The sequence below is a fragment of the Paroedura picta genome, chromosome 13 (assembly GCF_049243985.1).
Source record: "Paroedura picta isolate Pp20150507F chromosome 13, Ppicta_v3.0, whole genome shotgun sequence".
NCBI lineage: Eukaryota > Metazoa > Chordata > Lepidosauria > Squamata > Gekkonidae > Paroedura > Paroedura picta.
In genome coordinates this window covers 8,817,164-8,838,489 of record NC_135381.1, presented here as the reverse complement: position 1 = coordinate 8,838,489, position 21,326 = coordinate 8,817,164, and the positions used below count along the sequence as shown (strand labels likewise).

The window sequence follows — 21,326 nt, the reverse complement described above, 5'->3', positions numbered from 1 at the left end:
TCGCGGCCAATCGGACAGCGGCCCCCTCGCCCGCCCAGCCAATGAGGCCTTTGCGAGGCAGGGGTTGAAGAAAGACAAGAAAGCCCCCCGCCCCTCGAGGCGCGTGCCCGGTGACTCAGGGCTGGAGAGGGGGGCGAGGGAGGGAGGGGTGGGCGCAGCGGGCTTGGCCGGACGCCCGGGGAGGATGCCAGCCGCTGGCCCTTCCTCCTGCGCCCACAGCCCGTTGGCAGGGCGAGAGGATGTCGGGGGAAGAAGGTGCTTCCCAGGCTGAAGAAACCAGGCGGGAGGGTTGCAGGGGGCATCGCCTGTTATGTGTGGGGCGGAGGGGTGGTGGAGAGCGCCTTTCCCAAGGAGAGACAAGGGACAGGACGTTCCTGTTCAGAGCACCTGCCCTCCAAGGAAGGGAACCCGGTGAACCCGGCTGATGACAGACCAGGGCTGTGGCCGAGAGGGTATTTCATGGACAGAGTGCCAGAGAAGTCCAGGGGTTCCTGGAAAACACTCAAATGTTTATTCCTGCTGTTAGATCCGTGGGTTCGGAGGCCAGGACGCTGGGCGTTCCTTTCAGCTCTTTATTGGCCCCAGCTCTAAGGTGCCAAAGACTCAAATGGAACCCTCCCGAAAACGTCCAATGTATATAGTGGAGAACAAAGGAAAATTCCTGCCAGCACCCGCTGTAGGTCAGCCGATTGGCTCCAGAACCTGGGATCCAGCTGTGCGTTAGCCAATTGCATTCCAGGATTCTGATCCAGCCTCGGACCTCAAGCTGGCAGGTCAGCACGCACGACACCCACTTCAGGTGTAGCTCTGTAGTCGAGCCGAACGGCCGGAGCGCAGGAGCGCTCAAAGAGGCCGAGGAGATGCCTGGCTATCTTCGCCAGGCCGGAGGGATTATTGTGGAAGTTCTGGACAACTGAAAAAGATTTCCCGCACCTGCAGAAGTGGACAGACGAGATCCCCAGTCCCTGCTGGATTTTGTGGCGGCATCCAGCAGCTGGGTCAGAATTCCAGAGAGGCCTGCCCACTCAAAAAGGTGGCAATTCCCTGCATTAACTGGTGATGCCAGGGGTTGAACCTAGGAGCTTCTGCATGAGCCTGCAAAGAGCCATGCAAGATCAGCCCAAAGGCTCATCTCTTCTAGCATTCTGGTCACACCATGGCCAACCAGCTACCTTTAGGAAGGCCAGAACCAGGTGCTGTTTCTCGAGTGTCCCCATGGAGCACCTGCCCTCTGCATCATAGGACACCTGCAGCTTTACTCTTGGTGGCCTGCCCTGCAAACCTGGCCTTGCACCGTGACTTGTGATTCACCAGCCACAGCCGGGGCATCCTGGAACCAACGCTTCCGATTAGCTGTGTCATCGTTAACAGGCGCTTGAGTCCCAGTTGCAGGCTTTGAGGTCTGCTTTTCGTCGTAAACACGCTCTCGGGGCTCAGGAAAAGGTCTTTCACATTCGCTGCTACCTGGTAACCCCAATGGGGATTGGATTGGGACCTTCTACGTGCAAAGCCAATCCTCTACCGCTGAGCCACAGTTCCTAGTTAGTTAACAGAGCTATCCAAAGAACTGCTTTTTATACCATGCTTTTCCCTGCCTGAAGGAGTTCCAAAGCAGCTTACAAACCCCTCTCCCCACAACAGAAGCCCTGGGAGGTAGGTGGGGCAGAAAGAGCTCTGAGAGAACTATTCTATGAGAATAGCTCTAAGAAAACTGTGTCTGGCCCAAGATCACCCAGCTGGCTGCTTGTGGAGGAATGGGGAATCAAACCCAGTTCTTCAGATTTGGGACCGCCTCTCTTAACCACGACACCATGCCAGCTTGAATCTGCTACTTCTGCCTGTGAGTGGCCCACTGATGACTTCTCCTGGAACGGACTGGCCAATCCGCTCCTGCCTGATGGGGGGGAAATACAGCCATCTTTCCTTATCCTTTTTTTGGGGTATGATGAAAAATAGTAGCTTGGTCCCCACCATAGACAGAGAAACAGCCTGGAGGGAAGCTTTGATTCCTACAATTCAGGTGGGCAGCTGTGTTGGTCTGGAGTAGAAGAACAAAATTTGAGTGTGGACTTTGTGGGTCTTAAAGGTGCCATTGCACTCAAATTATGGTCTGGATCTATTTCCCTGCCTGCTGCTTTTCAAGGTAATATGTCCTGAGAGAGATCATGGACTTCTTCTCGGGTTGCCAACTCCAGGTAAGTAAATACCTGGTGGTTTGGAAGTGAAGCTTAGGGGAGGGTGTAGTAATGTCAGCAGGGTATAATACCATAGAGCAGACTTGCTCAACCAGGGTGTTGTGAAACCCTGGGGTTTCTTGGTGGCCCTGGAAGGGTTTCCTGAATGAGTAGGAGTTAATTTAAAAATATTTTTGTTTTAGATTTGTTTTACCAGGTGATATGTCTATATATGGCCCTGTCAGCCTGTATTTAGTCTCCCAAAAATGGCCAATGATTGGCCTAGTGGGTGGGTGGGAAGGGAAGGGGCCCCAGGTGGGTGTTACAAAGCTCTGCTTCCCAGCCATATTCTGCATGATCATGCCACTTCTGGAGTTTCTCAAAGCCTGAAGAATGTTTCAGGGGTTTCTCAAGTGTAAAAAAGTTGAGAAAGCCTGTTTTATAGTCTGCAGCCTCCCAAGCAACGATTTTGTCCGGGGGAACAGATCTGTGTAGGCTAGAGATGAGTTATAATTCTGGGAGAGCGCCCAGCCCTGCCTGGAGGTTGGCAATTCCAATTTACAAGGGTTCAGCTGTGAGGTCCTCACAGCAAACAGAGAAAGAAGCTAATCTTTTGATCCCCTTTCCTTTTCCTTCCCCTTCCTTCCGCTTTCCTGTCCACTATCCCAATAACACAAACAGGAGGAGGAGGGGGGAGAGAATATGTCCAAAGTCTATTATCTCTTTATTATAATTTCCACCAGGACTCGGCCAAAACGGTGTCTAGATGGTTGTTCCGTTTTCAATTCAATATCTTTCAACAGTGGCAGTAATGAGTCCTCCGCAAAGTCGTGTTAATAAATCCAAAGTGATCGCAATGTTTTCTATCATCTTGCTTATCTTTTTTGAAGCTTAATTAGGGCAAAAAAATGCTCAAATGGTATGGAGAGCCAAGGCTGTAAGCCATTGGACAGATTCTTTTTTCCCTTCTTCCCCCCCCCATCTTATCCTGTTCACAGCACCCGCTCGAAATTAGGATACACTCAGAAGGGGCAAGAATTTATTTCAACACCTGTTAAGCTACTTGGAGGAGAAAGACAAAACATGTCCTCCCCCCCCTCCAATCTGGTTAAGCAGAAACACATGATGGGCCGGGAAACAGATCCTGCTGGTCTGTTCAAGCGATCGGTCATTTGGGAGTGATACTGTTTATTTATTCATGGAGAGGAGCTCAGTGGAAGAGCCTCTGCTCAGCATGCAGAAGGTCCCCGGTTCGATCCCCGGCATCGCCAATTGAGAGGACACATTTCACCCCAGAATAGGACTGGAGTACAGAAGGAACGGGATTGAATGGGATGGGGGACAAGGAAGAACGGGCCCCGCTCCAACGAGGAAACCTGCCTTCCTATTGCTTGCTCGAGGAGCTCCTAATACCCCCAGCGGAATGACTCAACGCTCTTGGACCACCATGCCTAAAAAAGGAGATGGCCAGACAGCAGACCAAACCACCGAGCTTTCCCCTGCGGAGGGAAGGAAGTGGGTGACATCAGCAGATCCGAGGGCAGCAGGTCTCTCTGGACTGATAGCAGTGAGGAAACCAAATACTGTAAAGAAACAAACACAGAAACCAACCTCGTGGCCCAAGGCAGGGGACCACATCGAGCGTAAGAAGAGTGTGTATGATGGCTGTCCGAAAGTATAGAGTAGAGAAGAGCTAGTTTTTGATACCCCGTTTTTCTCTACCTTAAGGAGTCCCAGCTTACAAGCAGCTTAAATCACCTTCCCTTCCTCTCCCCACAACAGACACCTAAAGAGAACTGAGGGGGTGTGGGGAGACAGGACACTGTTTAAAGTGGGAGTAGGCATGTAGGCTCCATCCCCTCCCAGGTGCAGAAACCGTGAGAGAACTGGCACTTGGGAGGGCGAGCAGTGGAAGCGGGCGGTTCCCTAAATTGTGGCCGAGTCCATGAAGGCAGGTGGGGAAAGGCCGCGGACCCCCTCTGGAGTTCCTGTGGACCTTCCGGGGTTCCTCAGAACCCTAGTTGGGAATCTCTGCTTTACAGGGTGGGCTCTGTGGCATTAAGGTCACCAACTCCCCATGGGGACACTTGTGGTTGTCGAAGGAAGGATATGGCTTCAGTGTGTTGCTTCAGGTTATGTCATACTCCCTCGCTTTCATGCCCACACACACGCACCTCCTCCCCGGTTTCCTTATTTGGCTCGCACGTCTCACTTCCTTAGGATTAAAATAACCCATTGACTAATCCAGTGACGATTGCCTGTCTGTCATCTGTACCCGTTCTAAGGGGCCATGACTACAGGGAAGAACAAAAAGTGTGGCATGCAGGCCAAGAACTGCGGCACAGAAGATCCAAAACTGCCTATTGGCCTGTTTATCTCACAGTTACTCCACTCTCCCTTCAAGGGACTCAGCTAGACTCACATGGTCAGCTCTTCCTCTGTCGTAGCCCCAAAAAGTCTGCCCAAGCAGACTTGCCAGTTTACAAAGATCACAGGTTTTATTTTTCCTGCCTTATTTATTATTATTTATTAGGCTGATTTTCCGCCCTTTCCGACAAATGAGCTCAGGGGGTTCACACAAATAGTGGAGAAGGAGAATGAGAAGGAGGAGGAGGAGGAGGAGGAGAAGAAGAAGAAGAAGAAGAAGAAGAAGAATTTGGTTCTTATATGCCACATTTCTGTACCCAAAGGAGTCTCAAAGTGGCTCTCCCTACAACAGACACCCTGTGAGGTATTTGAGGCTGAGAGAACTCTGATATTACTGCTTGGTCAGAACAGCTTTATCAGGGCTGTGCTGAATCCAAGGTCACCCACAAGACTGCTCTATGAGAACAGCACTATCAGGGATGTGACTATCCCAAAGTCACCCAGCTGGCTACCTCTGGAGGAGCAGGGAATGAAACCCAGCTTGCCAGATTAGAAATTGGCACTCCTAACCACTACACCAAGCAGGTGAAAACATCCACAGTCATCAAAAGTGAAAATAATAAAACATCTAGAATCTTATTCTGAGGTTCTGTTTTTACAGATGGACCCAAACCCATGGGGCTAGGAACTGAGTTAAAAAGGAAGGGGGGGGGGAAGGAGAGGAGAGGGGTCAGCTGGAGGTGGGCAGTAACAGAATTTCAGCACCCTTCAGCAGAACAGCTCCCTTTTACAGGCCCTACAGAGCTGGAACAAGTCCCGCAGGGCCCGGAACCCAACCAGAAGCATGGTCCATTAGCCTGGGGGAAAAGGTGGAAAAGGCCTTGGTTCCCAAGAGGAGCATGGGGAGCCAGAACTGGGTCAGGACCGCCACACATGGGGACTGCAGCTCCACTAGGATATTTTCCCAGCTTGAAAGAGCCCCAGGCAGTTGCTGTTCTCATTGGTGGGGAAACTTAGGTGCACTGATAGGGTTAGATGTAAGTTCTTCAATGGGACACAGGGTGGCTCCCCCAAGCCTATTCCAGACTGGGAAAGAGATAGTGCGGGGAGGCTTAAACCCCCTCTTCCTGTGTGTGATGTACTCTGAACCCAATCATTAAGCTCGGGAGATTTTTCAACAGAGGCTGGATAGCCATCTGATGGAGAGGCTGATTCTGTGAAGGTTCAAGGGGGTGGCAGGTGACAGTGGAGGAGTGATAGGGTTGTGAGTGTCCGGCATAGTGCAGGGGATAGGAGGTCCCTTCCAACTCTATGATTCTATGATTCTAAATTCCATCTAAACATCCGGAAGGAGTTCCTGACAATTAGAGCGGTTCCTCAGTGGAACAGGCTTCCTTGGGAGGTGGTGGGTTCTCCCTCTTTGGAGATTTTTAAACAGTGGCTGGATAGCCATCTGAAGGAGAGGATGATTCTGTGAAGGCTTAAGGGGGTGGCAGGTGACAGTGGATGAGTGATAGGGTTGTGGGTGTCCTGCATAGTGCAGGGGGTTGGACTAGATGGCCCATGAGGTCCCTTCCAACTCTATTATTCTGTGATTCTATGAAATGCAGGGATCTTCTGTACTAAGCATGCCTAGTTGAAGAGGTGGTTGAGCTTCAAGATCTTTGCTAGAGGTGTCTTCCTGATTAGCAGCTCACACTGCAATCCTAAGCAGAGAAGTTAGAGCCAGTGTGGTGTAGCCATTAAAGAGTGGCAGACTGGAGAACCGGGTTTGATTCCCCGCTCCTCCACGTGCAGCCTGCTGGGTGACCTTGGGCTAGTCACAGTTCTCTCAGAGCCCCACCTACCTCACAGGGCATCTGCTGTGGGAGTGGAAGGGAAAGGAGTTGTTTGGGAACTCCTTCAGGTAGTGAAAAGTAGGGTACAAAAACAGCTCTTCTTCTTTGAGTCCCCTGTGTTTCTGTCCTGGGAAATTTACCCTTGATTTGTCTTGGTTAGTCATTTGGATGTGATTTACGATTGCCCCAAGGATTTATCCCAACATCCTCTTTCAGTTCTCCTTTCAGAGTCACAAGAAAGGATAAAGACATTGTGACAAAAACAAAGATTGGAAAGGTCAAGAGTTGCTCTGTTTCTACACGGTGAGTAACTGGTAACTGACTGTCTCCGGTTTTGTAACTTTTTAAGGCCGTTGCAACCAGGTTCAGTCAAAGATTGAAATAGATGTCATTTGACAGAAGATGGAAGGAGGTTTCCACATATTACATTAGTTTTAATGTAAACCGCCCTGAGCCTTCGGGGAGGGCGGTATATAAATCTAAATAAATAAATAAATAAATATTTATTTTGATTTATAACATAAGATGTTAGCTATTTTACTTGCCCAATCACAGGCCTGGTGGAACTGCTCTATTTTGCAGGCCCTGCGGAACTCAGAGATCAATTGCAACCCAGTATATTTGGGATATATTATGAGCCTCTTGTGGCGCAGAGTGGTAAGGCAGCCGTCTGAAAGCTTTGCCCATGAGGCTGGGAGTTCAATCCCAGCAGCCGGCTCAAGGTTGACTCAGCCTTCCATCCTTCCGAGGTCGGTCAAATGAGTACCCAGCTTGCTGGGGGGTAAACGGTAATGACTGGGGAAGGCACTGGCAAACCACCCCATATTGAGTCTGCCATGAAAACGCTGGAGGGCGTCACCCCAAGGGTCAGACATGACTCGGTGCTTGCACAGGGGATACCTTTACCTTTACCTTTTATATTTGGGACCTTATCAATCAATCAATCAATTAATTATATTTACATACCACCCTCCCCTGAGGCTCCTTGATACATGGAACTTAGGTGTTTTTTTTAAGCATGTAAATAACTACTGCAACAGCAATAATAATAATTCACATTAATAACTATAACAGAGGTAACGGACTGTAATAGTGCAAACAGGTCCAGGGGCAGAACGCATGAATGGCTTTCTTGGAGGGAGGGAGTAGGGGCCCTGTAGATGTTGCTGGTATTGCTCCATCTCCACCAAATGCCTGGTGGAAGAGCAGCCTTCCACAGAGGTACTCAGCACAACTAGTATGTGTGTAAATTGCCAAGTCGCAGCTGATTCCTGGAGATCCTATAAGGCAGAGGCAGCCAAACTGTGGCTCTCCAGATGTCAATGGACTACAATTTCCTCTGCAAGAGATGTTCAGCGGTGGTTGGCCATTGCCTGCCTCTTTGCAGCAATTCTGTACTTTCTTGGTGGTCTCCCATCCAAGTCTTAACCAGGGTTGGCTCTGTTAAGCTTTGGCAATCGGTTGAGGTCAGGCTTGCTTTCATGGCTCTCTTTTAGCACCCAGCCATGCTGTATAGTGGAACAGGTCTAGAGAGAGTGACTGGCTCCCACTCACCCAGTTTAGTGACTGGGTTGCCAACAGACCTAGAGAAAAATGTCCTGTCCCTTTAGGGAAGACAATGCTATCAGCTTTTGGAAAATGCCAGAAAGATCCGATCATGCATCTCCCATGTCTTTTTTCACCGTACATGTTATTGATGGGGGCAGAACCACGATTTCCCGATGTGTATGCATGTAACAATCCCCTTCTCAGCAGGGCTCAGACAGAACAGCTTGGTCAGAACAGCTTTATCAGTGCTGTGATGAGCCCAAAGTCACCCAGCTGGCTGCATGTGGAGGAGCCGGGAATCAACCCCAGCTCACCAGAAACTGCTGCTCTTAACCACTACACCAAGCTGGCTCCACCAAACACTATACCAAGTAATCTCAAAAGCGTAGAACTTGTCTATAATAGATCGACAAATCAAATTTGCTTAGGGGGTTGTATTCTGCCCATTCTTTAAGTGGCCTTGAGCTATATAAGGTGACCAGATTGTCCCACTTTTGGAGGGACATCTGGGAGCACCTGGCAAATTGTACTTATGTCGAAATTAAAAAATATATATTACAATACTATTTTTGCATTCTATGTGTTCTATGAAAATTTTTATTGCTCCATACAGACCAAATTTTAATCAAGAACCCCCCCGGTCAATGGTGTCCCGCTTTACCAATGTTAAAATCTGGTTACCTTAGGTATGGAAAAGGTGGGGTATAAATATATGAATAAATACATGCATATTCTGTGTGGGTGTGGATTGGCAGTCTGTGCACGGACTGGAACATAAGTATTGATAGTCATCTGTGTTAGAGGTGAGACAGGCCTATCCATACACTCAGAGATTTGATTGTGTAGGCTCTTGGGGAGGGAGTGGAACCCTGAAGAATGAGAATGCTAGCAACATAATATTTTTTTAACCAGTTACCCCCTCCCTCCCAAAATAGTGACAATGGTTTACTGGGGACCAAGAATACAGGGGATGTGCCAATTATCTGTGGAGAGTTTGAGACTATGCAAAGTACATGTACTTGCGTCTATCATTTCTATTTAGAATTGCTCCTCCTCTGGGAAACAATCCTTAGATATTTCAAGATAGCAAAGTATTTCAATAGGGCAAATATAGAGAGAGATGGAAAAGATTCTAATTCCAGCCCAACTCTCTTCCCTTTTGTAAACAAGTTGGCACGGAAACCATTAAAATTAACGCAAGCAGCAAATCTGCTTGCAGAGTAAACATTACATGACCTTCACATTTACCGAAACACTATTGTTCGAAGAGTCTGATGGTGGAGACCCTAGGACAATGGTCAGCGCAGTGGCTTGTAAAGGTTAGCAGTTATCTGCACAGCCACAGGGGGCGAAAATGTTTGTTCCGTTAACCTTTCCCAAGGGAGCGGATTCAAATGAGCTTCAGCAACGTTGGCTGGGAGATGGGAGATACATAAATGAGTGTCATAAATAAAAGATGTGAACTCCCATCAAAGTCAGTCCTTTTTTTGTAGCTCACGTTCATCTCAGAAGGGTCTGTGGAGGAGTGAGGCCACAAGACAGAGTGGTTAGATCTGACTTTCTCAACCAGGGTATTGTGAAACCCTAATCTCCATCACTTTCCCTGAGCTCTGTCAGTGAGTGGCTGTGAATGAATGAATGAATGAATGAATGAATGAATGAATGAATGAATGAATGAATGAATATGGCAACCCTATTCCCACATCCCTGCCAGTAGCCAGGGGGAGATCTGTCAAACCTAGATCTTCCGCATACCCAACCGTTGCTTCATTGCTAAGGCAGCGCTAATGCCCCACCCGGCTGGTAATAAAGCCCAGCTGATGAATATTTTAAATAAATGCATAAATCCATAAATACAAGAGCTATTAGCGGGGTCGATTAATATCAGTGTGGAATGCAGCTCCCAGGGGCAAGGAGGCCACTGCAGCCGTAATACACTTTTTGAGGACTGTTGCTTTGCGGGGACTGTTACTTTGTGGGGAAAGTGGCTTTAAAAACAGGGTTTCATGAGTTTCATTTCAAAACGTCTTCTGGTTGTTGCAAAGGGGGGACTTGGTCAAGGGAGGGGGGACCAGAGGGCAGCGGTGGCAGGGCGCCGCCTCAGCTGTCAGACGCGACCCGGGCTTCTGGCCTCCCTGCAGGGGCATTAGGAGGCCGGGCCGGGAGGGGCCGCTCTAGCACGCGCCCTCTCTATCGTCGCGCCCGCTTCTTTGAAGGGGAGGAGGCATAGAGACGGAGGAGCCAGAGCGGCCGCTGCGGCTTTGTGGGAGACGGGAGGAGCGCTGCAGGAAACGGTTCCGGATTTCTGGGCCCGGCTGCGGAGAGAGGCGCTGGGAGGCGACCGGCCGGAGAGCAGGTAGAAGGGAAGGGGAAGGTGGCGGGTGCCACTCGTGCAGGGCTGTGCGGGGCTGCTAGCTTGCATTCGGTGTCTCGGGAGAGCCTGGGAGGTGGGGAGCTCGACCTGTGGGATTTCTGTCTGTTGGCAAGCCCCCCCCCCTTTTTTTTTCCTGCCTGCTTGGCTGGGGAAATGGGTGACTGGTCTGGGAGGTTTGGGAGAAGGAGGAACCAGAGCCTGTCCCCCCCCCCCGCATTGCATTACACACACACACAAACACACACTTGTGTGTATATATGTATATATGTGCATGTGTATGTATGTGTATATATGTGCATAAGTAAGTATATATGTATGTGTATATATATACGCATATGTGCATGTGTGTGTTTATATATGTGTGAATATGTATATGTGTGTGTGTATGTGTATATATATGTGTTTCTCCCTCCTGGAGAAAGAATTAGCAAAAAATATATACATATATACAATAAACAATATATATACAATATATATTGTATATATACAATGTATATACAATGTATATACAATATATACAAAATATATACAAAAATATATAAATATATACAGGTGGGAATCCGCTTTGGAGCCCTGGCTCAGAGGTGTGGTGGTAGAGCTGGAAAGCTTCCCCTGTAGAATTTTTGCCTGTTGCGTTCTTGTCTTGGCTGAGAACCCCCTGGGAACTAGAAAATGCACAAAGGCTTATTCCAGAATGGTTTGGGTGGCATAGAGATCTGTTGGGCAGATGGCAGGAGTGGATCCTCATTGCCTTGCCCTTCAGATGCCAGAAGACGGTTGGTTCCAGTTTCCCTGAGGTGGCTTTGCAAAGCTGTCTCTTGGGCAAGAAATCCATGACAAAATTTATTGTAGAATAAATTTTTTTGCTGTAGCGTTCCAGAGTTTGTTACCTGGGAACCTGGAGTGCCTTCCCTGCCCCCTGCAGAGCTGGTGCTAATTCAAATGGAAGGCTTGACATCTTTAATTTCTTTTTTGTTAAAATAGACTGAGAATCTCCATTTTTATGGCTCTAAAGGTGAGGTCAGTGTAAATTGGTCAGACTGTATTGTTAATTGTATCTGTGTGGCTAAATATTCAACAGGATTGCCATCTGGTGAAGGCACAAATGTTTCTTTAAGTAAATATATTGCTATTATTATTTATTATTATTTAGTTTAATGGATAGGCTGTCCTTCACTGCAAACAGGATTGGGGTAGCTGACAGTATATTGTGCAACAGGCAAAAATTCAACAGATGAAGTAGGCATTGGTCTCCACTGTTGTCTGTCTGGGTCAAGGTGAAAGGAACCAGATGTAGTCTCGTTACACCATGGCAGAAAGATGCAGTGGTAGGGATGGGGTGCTAGAAAAAAAATTCACCTATTGAATTTTTGCCTGTTGCACTACTATTGAAATCCAGCTTTGGAGTCAGGAGGGACATATTTCTTCCATCAGGCAAAGATTCAACAGGTGGTGTTTCTGTTGTGATTTCTTCTGAGTTATTCATTTGTTCTTGTTCTGCAACTGTTACACGCCTAGCATCCCATAATGAGACCAAACAAGCTTTGAATTGTTTTGTTTCAAGTCTGTTGTTTAACTGCTTTATGCTGCTAGCTGTCTTGAGTCTTGTGTAGCAGAATAATAGGATATTCATTTTCTGAAATAGGTAAAGCATTATAAGCATACTAGGGTAGGGGTGGTATAGGAAACCCCCTGCCACAGACAGGCTGAAATTTGTGGTGGTAATAAAAAACTTTACCAGGTGAATTTCATTTTGCCCATTGTACAGCTTAAGAAACAGTTGCATTTAAAGGTGTGTAGTTGACTAATTTAAAACACTTATTTTCTCTCCAGTTTGGGCCTTCAGGAAAAAGTGAAAAAGGCAGTAAAATCCACATTAAAAATAATGCATTCATGAAAAATCAAACAAACAGGGAGGATGGTCAATAAGGGATCCCCAAGCAAATCAGAAAAAGTCTTCACCTCCTGGTGTAGGGGGATAAATCTCCCCCAGTGTGGGAATTCCATGGGTTTGGTGCCACAGCCGAGAAGGCCTTTGTGTAGGTTGCCCTCTGTCTAGCCTCAGATGATAGGGGCCACGAAGCAGAGGGGAACTGATGGTCTCACATACATGATGCATTTTGTGATTACTCTTGAAGAACTGCCGTCCTGAGCAGCAAAAAACATTGACATCATTGACCTGGGTGGGTGACTGGGGAATAATACCAGCAGGGAGAAAGCAAATGGAATGAACCTCTCCCAGATTGTACGGGGATAAGAAGCTGCCGTTCGGTCTTTTGCTCGGCTGCTTTCCCATCATCATCTGAGCTGCAGGGAGAGATCTTGGTGTGAGTGGAACCTTCTGAGATTGCTCTCTTTGCTAAGGGAGGATGGAATGGGGCTCTGTGTTTGGCTTCAGAAATTGGTTTCATTTATGGGAAAGCCTGAAGGCTCCAAGTTTTGAGGGCGTAGGGCTGCTGTGAGGAACTTGTCCTTCCTGTTCGTTTTTTCCATCTCCTTCCCTGCATGGCAGGAAATTGCAGTTGTCTGAGTTGGCTAGCTCCTACGAAGATATTTTGGAAGGAGTGCAGCTGCTTTTTGTGGAGCATCCTGGTGGAGCAGGGCAGAGTGTCTTTTACAGGGGGAATCTGTAATGACAGGGAGCCCCGAGAAGGGGAGGCAGGCTGGGATTGGGAGTAAAAATACTCAAATGCGGACGCATGCTTTCTTTTACATTTTCCTTTTACAACCTAGGCTTTCCTTTCCTATAGCTCAGGCTTTCTCAACTAGGTTTTTGTGAAGCCCTGGAGCTTCTTGACTGCCCTGGATGGGTTTCCCAAATAGGTGGGAGTTAATTAATTTTTATATATATTTTTAAGTGTGTTAAACATTTATTGGGTGATGTGATGACCATATATGATCATGTCAACCTCTCCCAAAATGGCCAGTGATGGGCCTGTAGAGGGTGGGACAGGGCGGGCCCCCAGGTGGGCGTGTCTGCAGCCCTGCTTCCCAACCGTATTCTGCACGATTGCTCCACTTCTGGGCTTTCTCCAAGGCTGAAGAATGCTTCAAGGGTTTGTCAGCAGTCTAGCTCCCTGTCAGAGGTTTGGGTTCCTGCTGGAGGCTGTGCCTAGTTTCATTCCAATTACGTTTTGTTTTCTGATGTGGGAAAATGGAAAAACATCCATTGCTTTTATTAATTGAATTTATTTTGGGATTTCTTGAGCACCCCTGCCGGCAAGCTGGCTCAGAGCGGTTTCCAACAGAATCAGTTACCTTTATGATAGTTCATAAAATGACAAATGCAATAGTTCATAAGAAAGCCATTTAAAATAACATTATAATTAAACTAACTTAAAAACTCTATGAAAACCATCTAGCCATGAAGCCATCAAACAGTCGACCAGTAGTCAGCTGGCAAATTCTTTCTGTACTGATGCTGGAGTCTTCAAGTTCTAAACCTGACCTCCAGTATCCCCACGCCCAGAGAGAGTAAGACAACTGTTCATTCATAATTTGCTTTAGCAACATGTGATTTCTGATGATGTTAGCCCTGTTTGGCAGCTCAGCCATGGACCTGCCCTTCAGAACGCGATTTATCAGACTATTTTGTTAAAACCGCACATGCTGTTGGCTTTTACGTCGCACCCATCATTATCCTGGGGCTGTCGAGAAGCTCTCGCCGTGCTGCGGACCAGTGGCGAGTTTGTAAGACTGCTGTAGAACTGCAGAGGAGTTGCCCAGATACCTCAAAAAGCCACTTGCTGCTTCTTGCCCTGGTCTGCTCGACCTCGGCGGGAGCCAAGGCGTCCCGCTCTGATTCATTAACCGCCTGTTATGCTTGCTATTTAGCTGACTGGCTCTGTATTTCTGCATCGTGCCCCACTCTCTTTTCTTTTGCTCACTAATCCCAGATCCCGCTTGGCTTGGCTCCGCAGTTCCGAAGGCATTTTAGGAATGTGGTGCGGATCCGAGACTTCCTGCTTCCATCTGCTCCCTGGGTTTCTGACTGGAGCCGTAGGACAGAGAGCCTGTCAGCAAAATTTGGAGGTCTTTCACGCCCTGCCACAAAGTTGGCCGTTCTCTAGTTCTCGTGTCATTTTTTTTTTTTTTTTGCCTTGGTCTTAAAACAGTGATAAAGAAAGACTTCATCGAGTTCTCTTTTCCTTTTCTTCTTTGTGGCTTGCGTTCAACTGCGTTTCTTTTTCGGGCCTGCCAAACGCTTCTGGTTTGGCATTTCGACCGCACAGGGCTGTTTGCTTAGTTAAAACCGGCAGCCGTCGTAATGGCTCTTGCAGATCCCAGACTGGCAGGATTTGGAAGGATGTCATTCGGATGTGTGAGCAGATCTTTGGAATGACAGATGCTACAAGGGGGGGGGGACCTTGCCGTCTGTCAGGCATCGCTTACAGCTCTCGCACCAGCATGTCTTTATTTGCGGGCTCTGCTGCTAGCACCACTCCAGAGAATCAATTTAATTCAATCAGTATTTTTGTAGCTTGCCCTTCTTTGAAGGGCAGATGGGAACCTGAAATAAACAAATTATTTGGAATATATGAAATGACAGCATAAATATTGCCCATAAAACATTTTGTATTTCAGTATTATTATTATTATTATTTTATTTATTTATAATTGGATTTATATACCACCGTTCGCCAAAAGGTCTCACGGCGGTTCACAATAAAATATAAAATATAAAATAAAAGTAAAATCACATAAAATTACATAAATACCCCATTATGTCAATTTATTGCCCACCACTCCCAAGTGGATTGGGTTACAACGGTCTGCATAAAATCCCAGTAAAACCCCCATTAAAACCTGCAGGCATAAAAACATAACACAGATCCAACTAAACACGATAAGAAAGGAGATACAGCGGGGGGGGGGGAACGTAACTCAAATCCCTATCATTCCCCCAATAAAAATCTCATATAGGGGGGTGGGAAAAGGGGCGCAGATGGAACCTGCAAGCCGCCATTCACACCGCTCTGTCCTGGAAGTAGCCCCCAACTAGTTTAGACAGAAGAGGGGGGTACAATGCCTAGAGAGTGGATCTTCCCTCTGTATCAGCAGTGAGGGCAGCTCTTCTTGGCGGTCCATCGGGGCCTCAAAATCAGAAATTCAATTGAAATCAGAAAATAAGCAGGCCCTGTTACATGACCACTCCCCTTACAAAATTTGCACAACTGTATTGGCGTGTATTTCCTACTTTGATCCAAATGGGGATAGTCAGATGTCCTTCCCCCGCAATGTGGGAAATCTGGTTTTGATGGCTAACATCCCTGCATTTCACAATTCCTAGTGCCTGTTTGACACACCCAAAGGACAAGCACATATTTTCACGTCAGGTGGAGTATTTCCTCTGTATAGGCTGTTTTTTTTTATACCCCGCTTTTCACTAACCTGAAGGAGACCCCAAGCAGCTTACAAACTTTAAATAAATGGATTTCATAAATTCTTTTCCTAGCATAGAGAAAAGAAAAGGGCTCAATTGCATATTAGCATTGTAAGCTGCTTTGAGACTCCTCCGGGCAGTGAAAAGCAGGGTATAAAAACCAATTCTTCTTCTGATGGTGCAAGCAGTTTAGTAGACGCCTGGTGACTGTCCTTGCTCATTTCACGTTCATTGGGTCAAGCTAGTTACAAGCCAAAGCACTCTGTGGATTCTTCTCCTGCACACAACATGCCTAAAAACTTTACGGAAAGGGTTTCATTTTGCTGGGATGCCAGGAGAAGAAAGGGCTCCGCTGCCCACAGAAGTGTTTACTTTTTTTAACATCCTGAAGTAACAAAAGGAAATGACCCGGGTTCCTTCCTGCTTCTTCCAGAGGGGCCCTCTTTTCATAATGGGGTTTTGATAGGATGACATTCCTGGGGGGAGGGGGGTCTAAGCCCTGGACCGAGTGGCGTCTGAACCTGATCTCTGTGTGCACCCTGAGTGTCACTTTCAAAAGCCTGTGCTTCCCTGGGATCGGAAGCGCACTGGCACAGCACTTGTCGTTCTGGGACGCCTCTTTGATGAGCCATCGCTGGCCATGTTATGTCATGGCAAAGTCATGTTCGTTGGCTCTCGGAAGTCCCGCTCACAAACATTTGTCCTCGGCATTGTTCTAGGAACTGCCGTCTCCTTTGAAAACCACAGTTTAGGGTAAATAAGCGCCTGTTTGCTCCATGGCTTAAGATCATGGAGATTCGGCCTGCTTGTGTTTCTGACTTTAGTGATTGGACTGTGTACCTTCCAGGTTTGCCAAAATAGGCAAATGAAATTAATTTGAGTAAGACAGTCAAATGAATGAGTGAACAAATAAATGGCATTCATGCTCCTTTTGTCCTTAGTGCCGGTCCTGGCCATCCCATCAGCCTTCCCATGTGTTCCAAATACGCATCAAACGGCTGCTTTATTTAGAACAACTTCATGAATGTAAAAGGTGGGGAGGGGGAAGTGTCATTGCTGGGTTACTTGGCAGTGCCTTTCTCAGTCTGAAAGGGGGGAAGTGACCTCGAGAGAGGCACCTGTGACTTCCAGATGCAGGTGCTTCCCTGATGCCTTCTGTCACCACTGGTGGCAGGAAACGGCCAAAGATACAGCGAGCTGCAAACAGTCGGCTAAATGTAGAAAGGGAGAATGGATAGGTCGATGGAAACCTATAATCGACAGCTTAGAAAAGAAAGGGGAAGGAGAAATCTGCAGTTCCTCTTAAACGTCATTGCTACTGTCTGACATGTACACAGGGATGGCTTGTTTTGGGTTTTCTGTCGTGGCTGCAAGCTGGGAACTAAGAAAAGGATCTAGAGGTCTTAGTGGACCATACATTGTTGATGAGTCAGCAGTGTGACCCGGTGGCTAAAAAGGCAAATGGGATTTTGAGCTGTCTCCAACGGAGTATCGTGTCCTGATCGTGGGAGGTGATGGTACCACTTTGCTCTGGTTCGGTTAGTGGTCTTTTGCCATTGCTTGCTTCTGCATGAGGACCCAGGTTTTCATTGGTAGTCTCCCGCCCAAGTACTAATTGAGGCTGACCTTGCTTAGCTTCTGAGGATACCAACAGAAAAAAGGAACCTGTCCCAGGCTATCAAAATCCGTATACAGTATAAATTATACAATTCACGTCAATAAAATATTGAGTCAAGCATCAAAATGTGTCTTATCTCTCTTTTAATAATGAATGAAGCAATCAAAACGGACTCTAGATTTGTGCCGTTTTCAAAGTTGAATTTTCGTCAGTGATTGTTTCCTCCTATAATTGTCAAAATTCTCCTTGCAAGTTTCTGATATTCCAATATTTTTCCTATTCTATATTGCTGGCAATCACGTCTTTTTACTATATATCCCACTCAAAGTTGTAGCATGAATTCTACTCCTATAGCACCGGTCTTCAGCTCGCAGGTATGGGAGAGCTTTGTCAAGAGACAAAGAGGGGGTGTTATCAAAATAGAAAAGTAAACAAATAAATACAGATAAATGGCTTAAGACAATCCTTCATTTTATTGCGCCACAAATTAGCCAATACCCATAACCACTTTTGTTAAGCTAAGGCTTTGTGTTAAGGTTTCAGCCCGTTCAAAAGAGGCGGGCTAAAAATCAAATCAATTTATCAATCAGTCAATAATAAGTAGTTTCAAACTGTGTGTTTTCATAGCTCCCTAAGCTACAGCAGCCAATTGTGGGATAATTCCTTGGGATCGTGGATCACCTTCTAATAACGTCTTCAGTTTCCAGTAATGAGCCACTGAACTGACTTTATTCCTCTCCCCCTCCCAAGGTTCGGAACTTTTCAGGGGAAGATCATGTCTCAGTCTGGGGAAAAAGTCAAGGTAAGTGGAAAGAAAATGTAGAAAGGAACAATGGGGTTCTGCACATTGAAACGTCATAAGCCGTCATCCTCAATTGGGCAGAAAGGCGCAATATAAGTTCCAGGCATAAATAGGAGTGCAGAAAGCAACCTCACAGCCAGTCAGACGGACAGGAGGTGGCTTTCAGGCAGAAGGGAGCTTTGCAAGAGATAGATAAACCATGGGAAGATCCTGGAGTGAGCCCGAGATCTTTGGACAGTCGAAACATATGCTCTGCCAATTCACCGTCACTGCCCAATTTGTATCCCCATCCCCATGCCCCTTAAAAATCCAGAGCTGATCCTTGCTGCATAGCAAGCATACCTCTGTTCCATATGCCTAGTACTAGCACTCCTTGGTGTGGTTAGCTTTCTACGTTTCAGTGTCTGTCCTGGCAACCACATCAGGAGTGCAGAAACCATGAGAGGACTTACTCATGTTTGGGAGGGGGAGAAGGGGAGCAATGGAAGCGACCGGTTTCGTAGCTTCTGAATCCATTAAGGCGGGAGGGGAAAGGCTGTGGACCCCCTCTAGAGCTCTCGGGGACCCTTGTGGACCCTGGTTGGGAATTCCTGCCACAAACGGAGGGGCGGTTTATAAATCCATTCAATCCAATAAATAACAATGGTGCACACATCTCCCACTGAGAGATGGGCATTTGCTTGATGCCCCTTTGCGGGAGGTCCAGAAACGAAGGACTAAGACGTGCCGCTTACTTTCTCCTGTTGTGGCTGCTCTCGAATACCCAAAGCAATCCTTTGTTTTGAAGTCTCTGTTGGTGCCCTGATCTGTTACATGTGCTTTAAGCCCCTGCGTGCTTTGGCTCTGTGAACTTCCCTTTTGGGTTTACCGTCTCCCCCCCCCTCCCCCTTGCTTCCCCAGTTCTCCGATTCCGCAGGATATGTTGGCTTTGCTAACCTCCCCAACCAAGTCCACAGGAAGTCGGTGAAGAAGGGCTTTGAGTTCACCCTAATGGTGGTGGGTAAGTGTCTCTCTTTTGCTTTCTGTAGACCAGGGGTAGTCAAACTGCGGCCCTCCAGATGTCCACGGACTACAATTCCCACGAGCCCCTGCCAGCGAATGCACAATGTTAAGGGAAGGACCATCCGCAAAATGTATGCACAATGTTAAGTGTATGCACAATGTTAAGGGAAGGACCATCCGCAAAATGGCTGTCATCGGAGGGCAGGATCCGTTCTTTCTTTTGGGAAAGAGATGTTGTTTGCTTTCAGTTTCCAGGGGAAGGGGAGGGTTTGCCCCCCGGCATAGCCCCCCTGGTGATGTGGCTGTGATGTTCCAGCCTGGGATGAACGCCACGCTTTACTAGTTAGATGGAAAGAACATCCCATATCTTCCTTCTCTCTCTCTCTCTAAGTGGGCACCAGGCAACAGCTTGGAAGCTCCATGCTGGGGAATCCCTGACCTAGGGAAGATGCTAATGGGAGGACGTTTCCTGGAGATTGCGATGCCGGCTTTGTTTGACACGCTGCTTTCGGAAAGCCAGATCCGGCACGTTCCGTCACCGTCGCTAAAACCTTCTCTGGCTCGTTTCCCCTTAGTCAGCTCTGAGATGTTTCCTCAGCCCCGGATAGGCTTCTGAAGAAGTTTTATCATGTAGGAAAAGACCTTTCTACCTACAAGAGGAAACGGGATTCTTCCGAGCAGAGAGGCCAGTTGCGAGAATTTTCTTCCTTCCTTCCTCTGGCCAGGTGACCGTTGTGCTGGCATGGCCGTCATTGAAGTGGGGGTTGCATGCACCATGTGTTGTGTGGAGCGCGCATGGCTCTGGCCTGCCAGCTTTTGACTGCCGTGATGGTGTCCACGTCTCATTCCCCGCGGACCCACCTGCTGCTTGTTCCTCTTGAACGTATCCCCAAAAGCTCACCTGACTTGTCCGTTTCCATCAAGCATTGAGTCAGGTTCGCACTCACCGAAGGGTTCTTTTTTTATGGGCCCTTGCCGATCGCAGGGCTGCTTTTGGTCTTTCTCTCCCTCCCTCCTTGGTGCGCAGTGGAGGGAGGAGCAAATCCTCCCTGCTTTCTTCCAGGCACACTTGAATTCCCTACCACAGCACTCAATTCTGTCTTTCATTTTCACTGTATGCAGCTCCCCAGAAGTTCAGGATTACGGTAAAGGGCCTCAAGGGTCAGTCCTGTTTTCCAAAGTATCTTTTATAGCCAAAGCAAAAGGGGGCCGAGAACTGGGAAATACGGGGAAACTGTTTGGTCCAGAAGACTCAAAACACGAATGAACACAAAAAAAGGCCATAGCAGTGCTAGATCTCATGCTTTGAGCCAGGGGTTCCCATCCGGGGTTCTGCAAGAGGTCCCCTGGGGTTCTACAGCTTTTACCAGAAGTTCAGATGGCTGCTGGCATTACTAGATGCCACTGGAGCCCCCTTCCCCTGCTGGTTTGCAGGCCTTAGTCTCTTTCTCCACAACAGAAAAATGATCAATGCATATATAGATACAGATACAGAAGCCTTTATTGGCATAATGAGCAATACAAGTAAGGAAATACAAAGTAATAAAATTAAAGATCAAACAAGGTTACTCAGTTTCGTGGAAAACAAGGAATGAATTCTAAAAGTCTTGCCTAAAAACGCTACAATATGGGAGATACGCCACAAGTCTCTGGAACGTGGTGGGATATAAATCTAAATATAAAATAATAAATAAATTAATTAAAAAGGACCAGTATTAGATGTCTTTTGTAAGAGAGGTATGCGTTGACTTTAACAGAGTAAGTTTACTTGTTCACCTGTTGGCATCAGCTATGATGATTTCCCCCAGCATTTGGCTTGATGCATGGATGTGCCTGTCTAATTAATATGACCAATGAGGTTTCGTGGAAGAAAATCTTAATCTTGTCTTCCCGTTTGCTCATTGAAAATGGGGTGTTTCCATTTGAAACTTTGGTGACCCACGACATGCAGGATTGCCTTCCGTGCTTTCTTGTTCCGTCCATTTTAGGAACGCCTTTGATGTTGTTGCCATGGAAATTAGAGTGGACGTTGGGAGGCAAAATCACTGCGTGATGAACTGCAACAGACACAAATTTTGTGTTTTAACGGAATAATTTTGTACACAGGTGAATCTGGCTTGGGAAAATCCACTTTAATCAACAGCTTGTTCCTGACAGACCTCTATCCTGAACGCTATATTCCCGGAGCTGCAGGTAAACCATGCTGGGCTAGCCCACTTC

General features: G+C 47.3%; 1 protein-coding gene across 1 annotated transcript in view; it reads left to right on the top strand.

Annotated features, from left to right (window-relative positions):
* Positions 1 to 10,154: 10,154 nt before the first annotated feature.
* The window catches only part of LOC143822717 (septin-2), a 51,417-nt gene continuing 40,245 nt past the window's right edge, over positions 10,155 to 21,326 (top strand). Inside the window, exons 1-4 of the mRNA XM_077308204.1 lie at positions 10,155 to 10,283; positions 18,053 to 18,104; positions 19,005 to 19,104; positions 21,213 to 21,299. Coding sequence (XP_077164319.1) covers positions 18,078 to 18,104; positions 19,005 to 19,104; positions 21,213 to 21,299 — 214 coding nt within the window. The 5' untranslated portion in view covers positions 10,155 to 10,283; positions 18,053 to 18,077. The remainder of the gene's footprint in view (positions 10,284 to 18,052; positions 18,105 to 19,004; positions 19,105 to 21,212; positions 21,300 to 21,326) is intronic.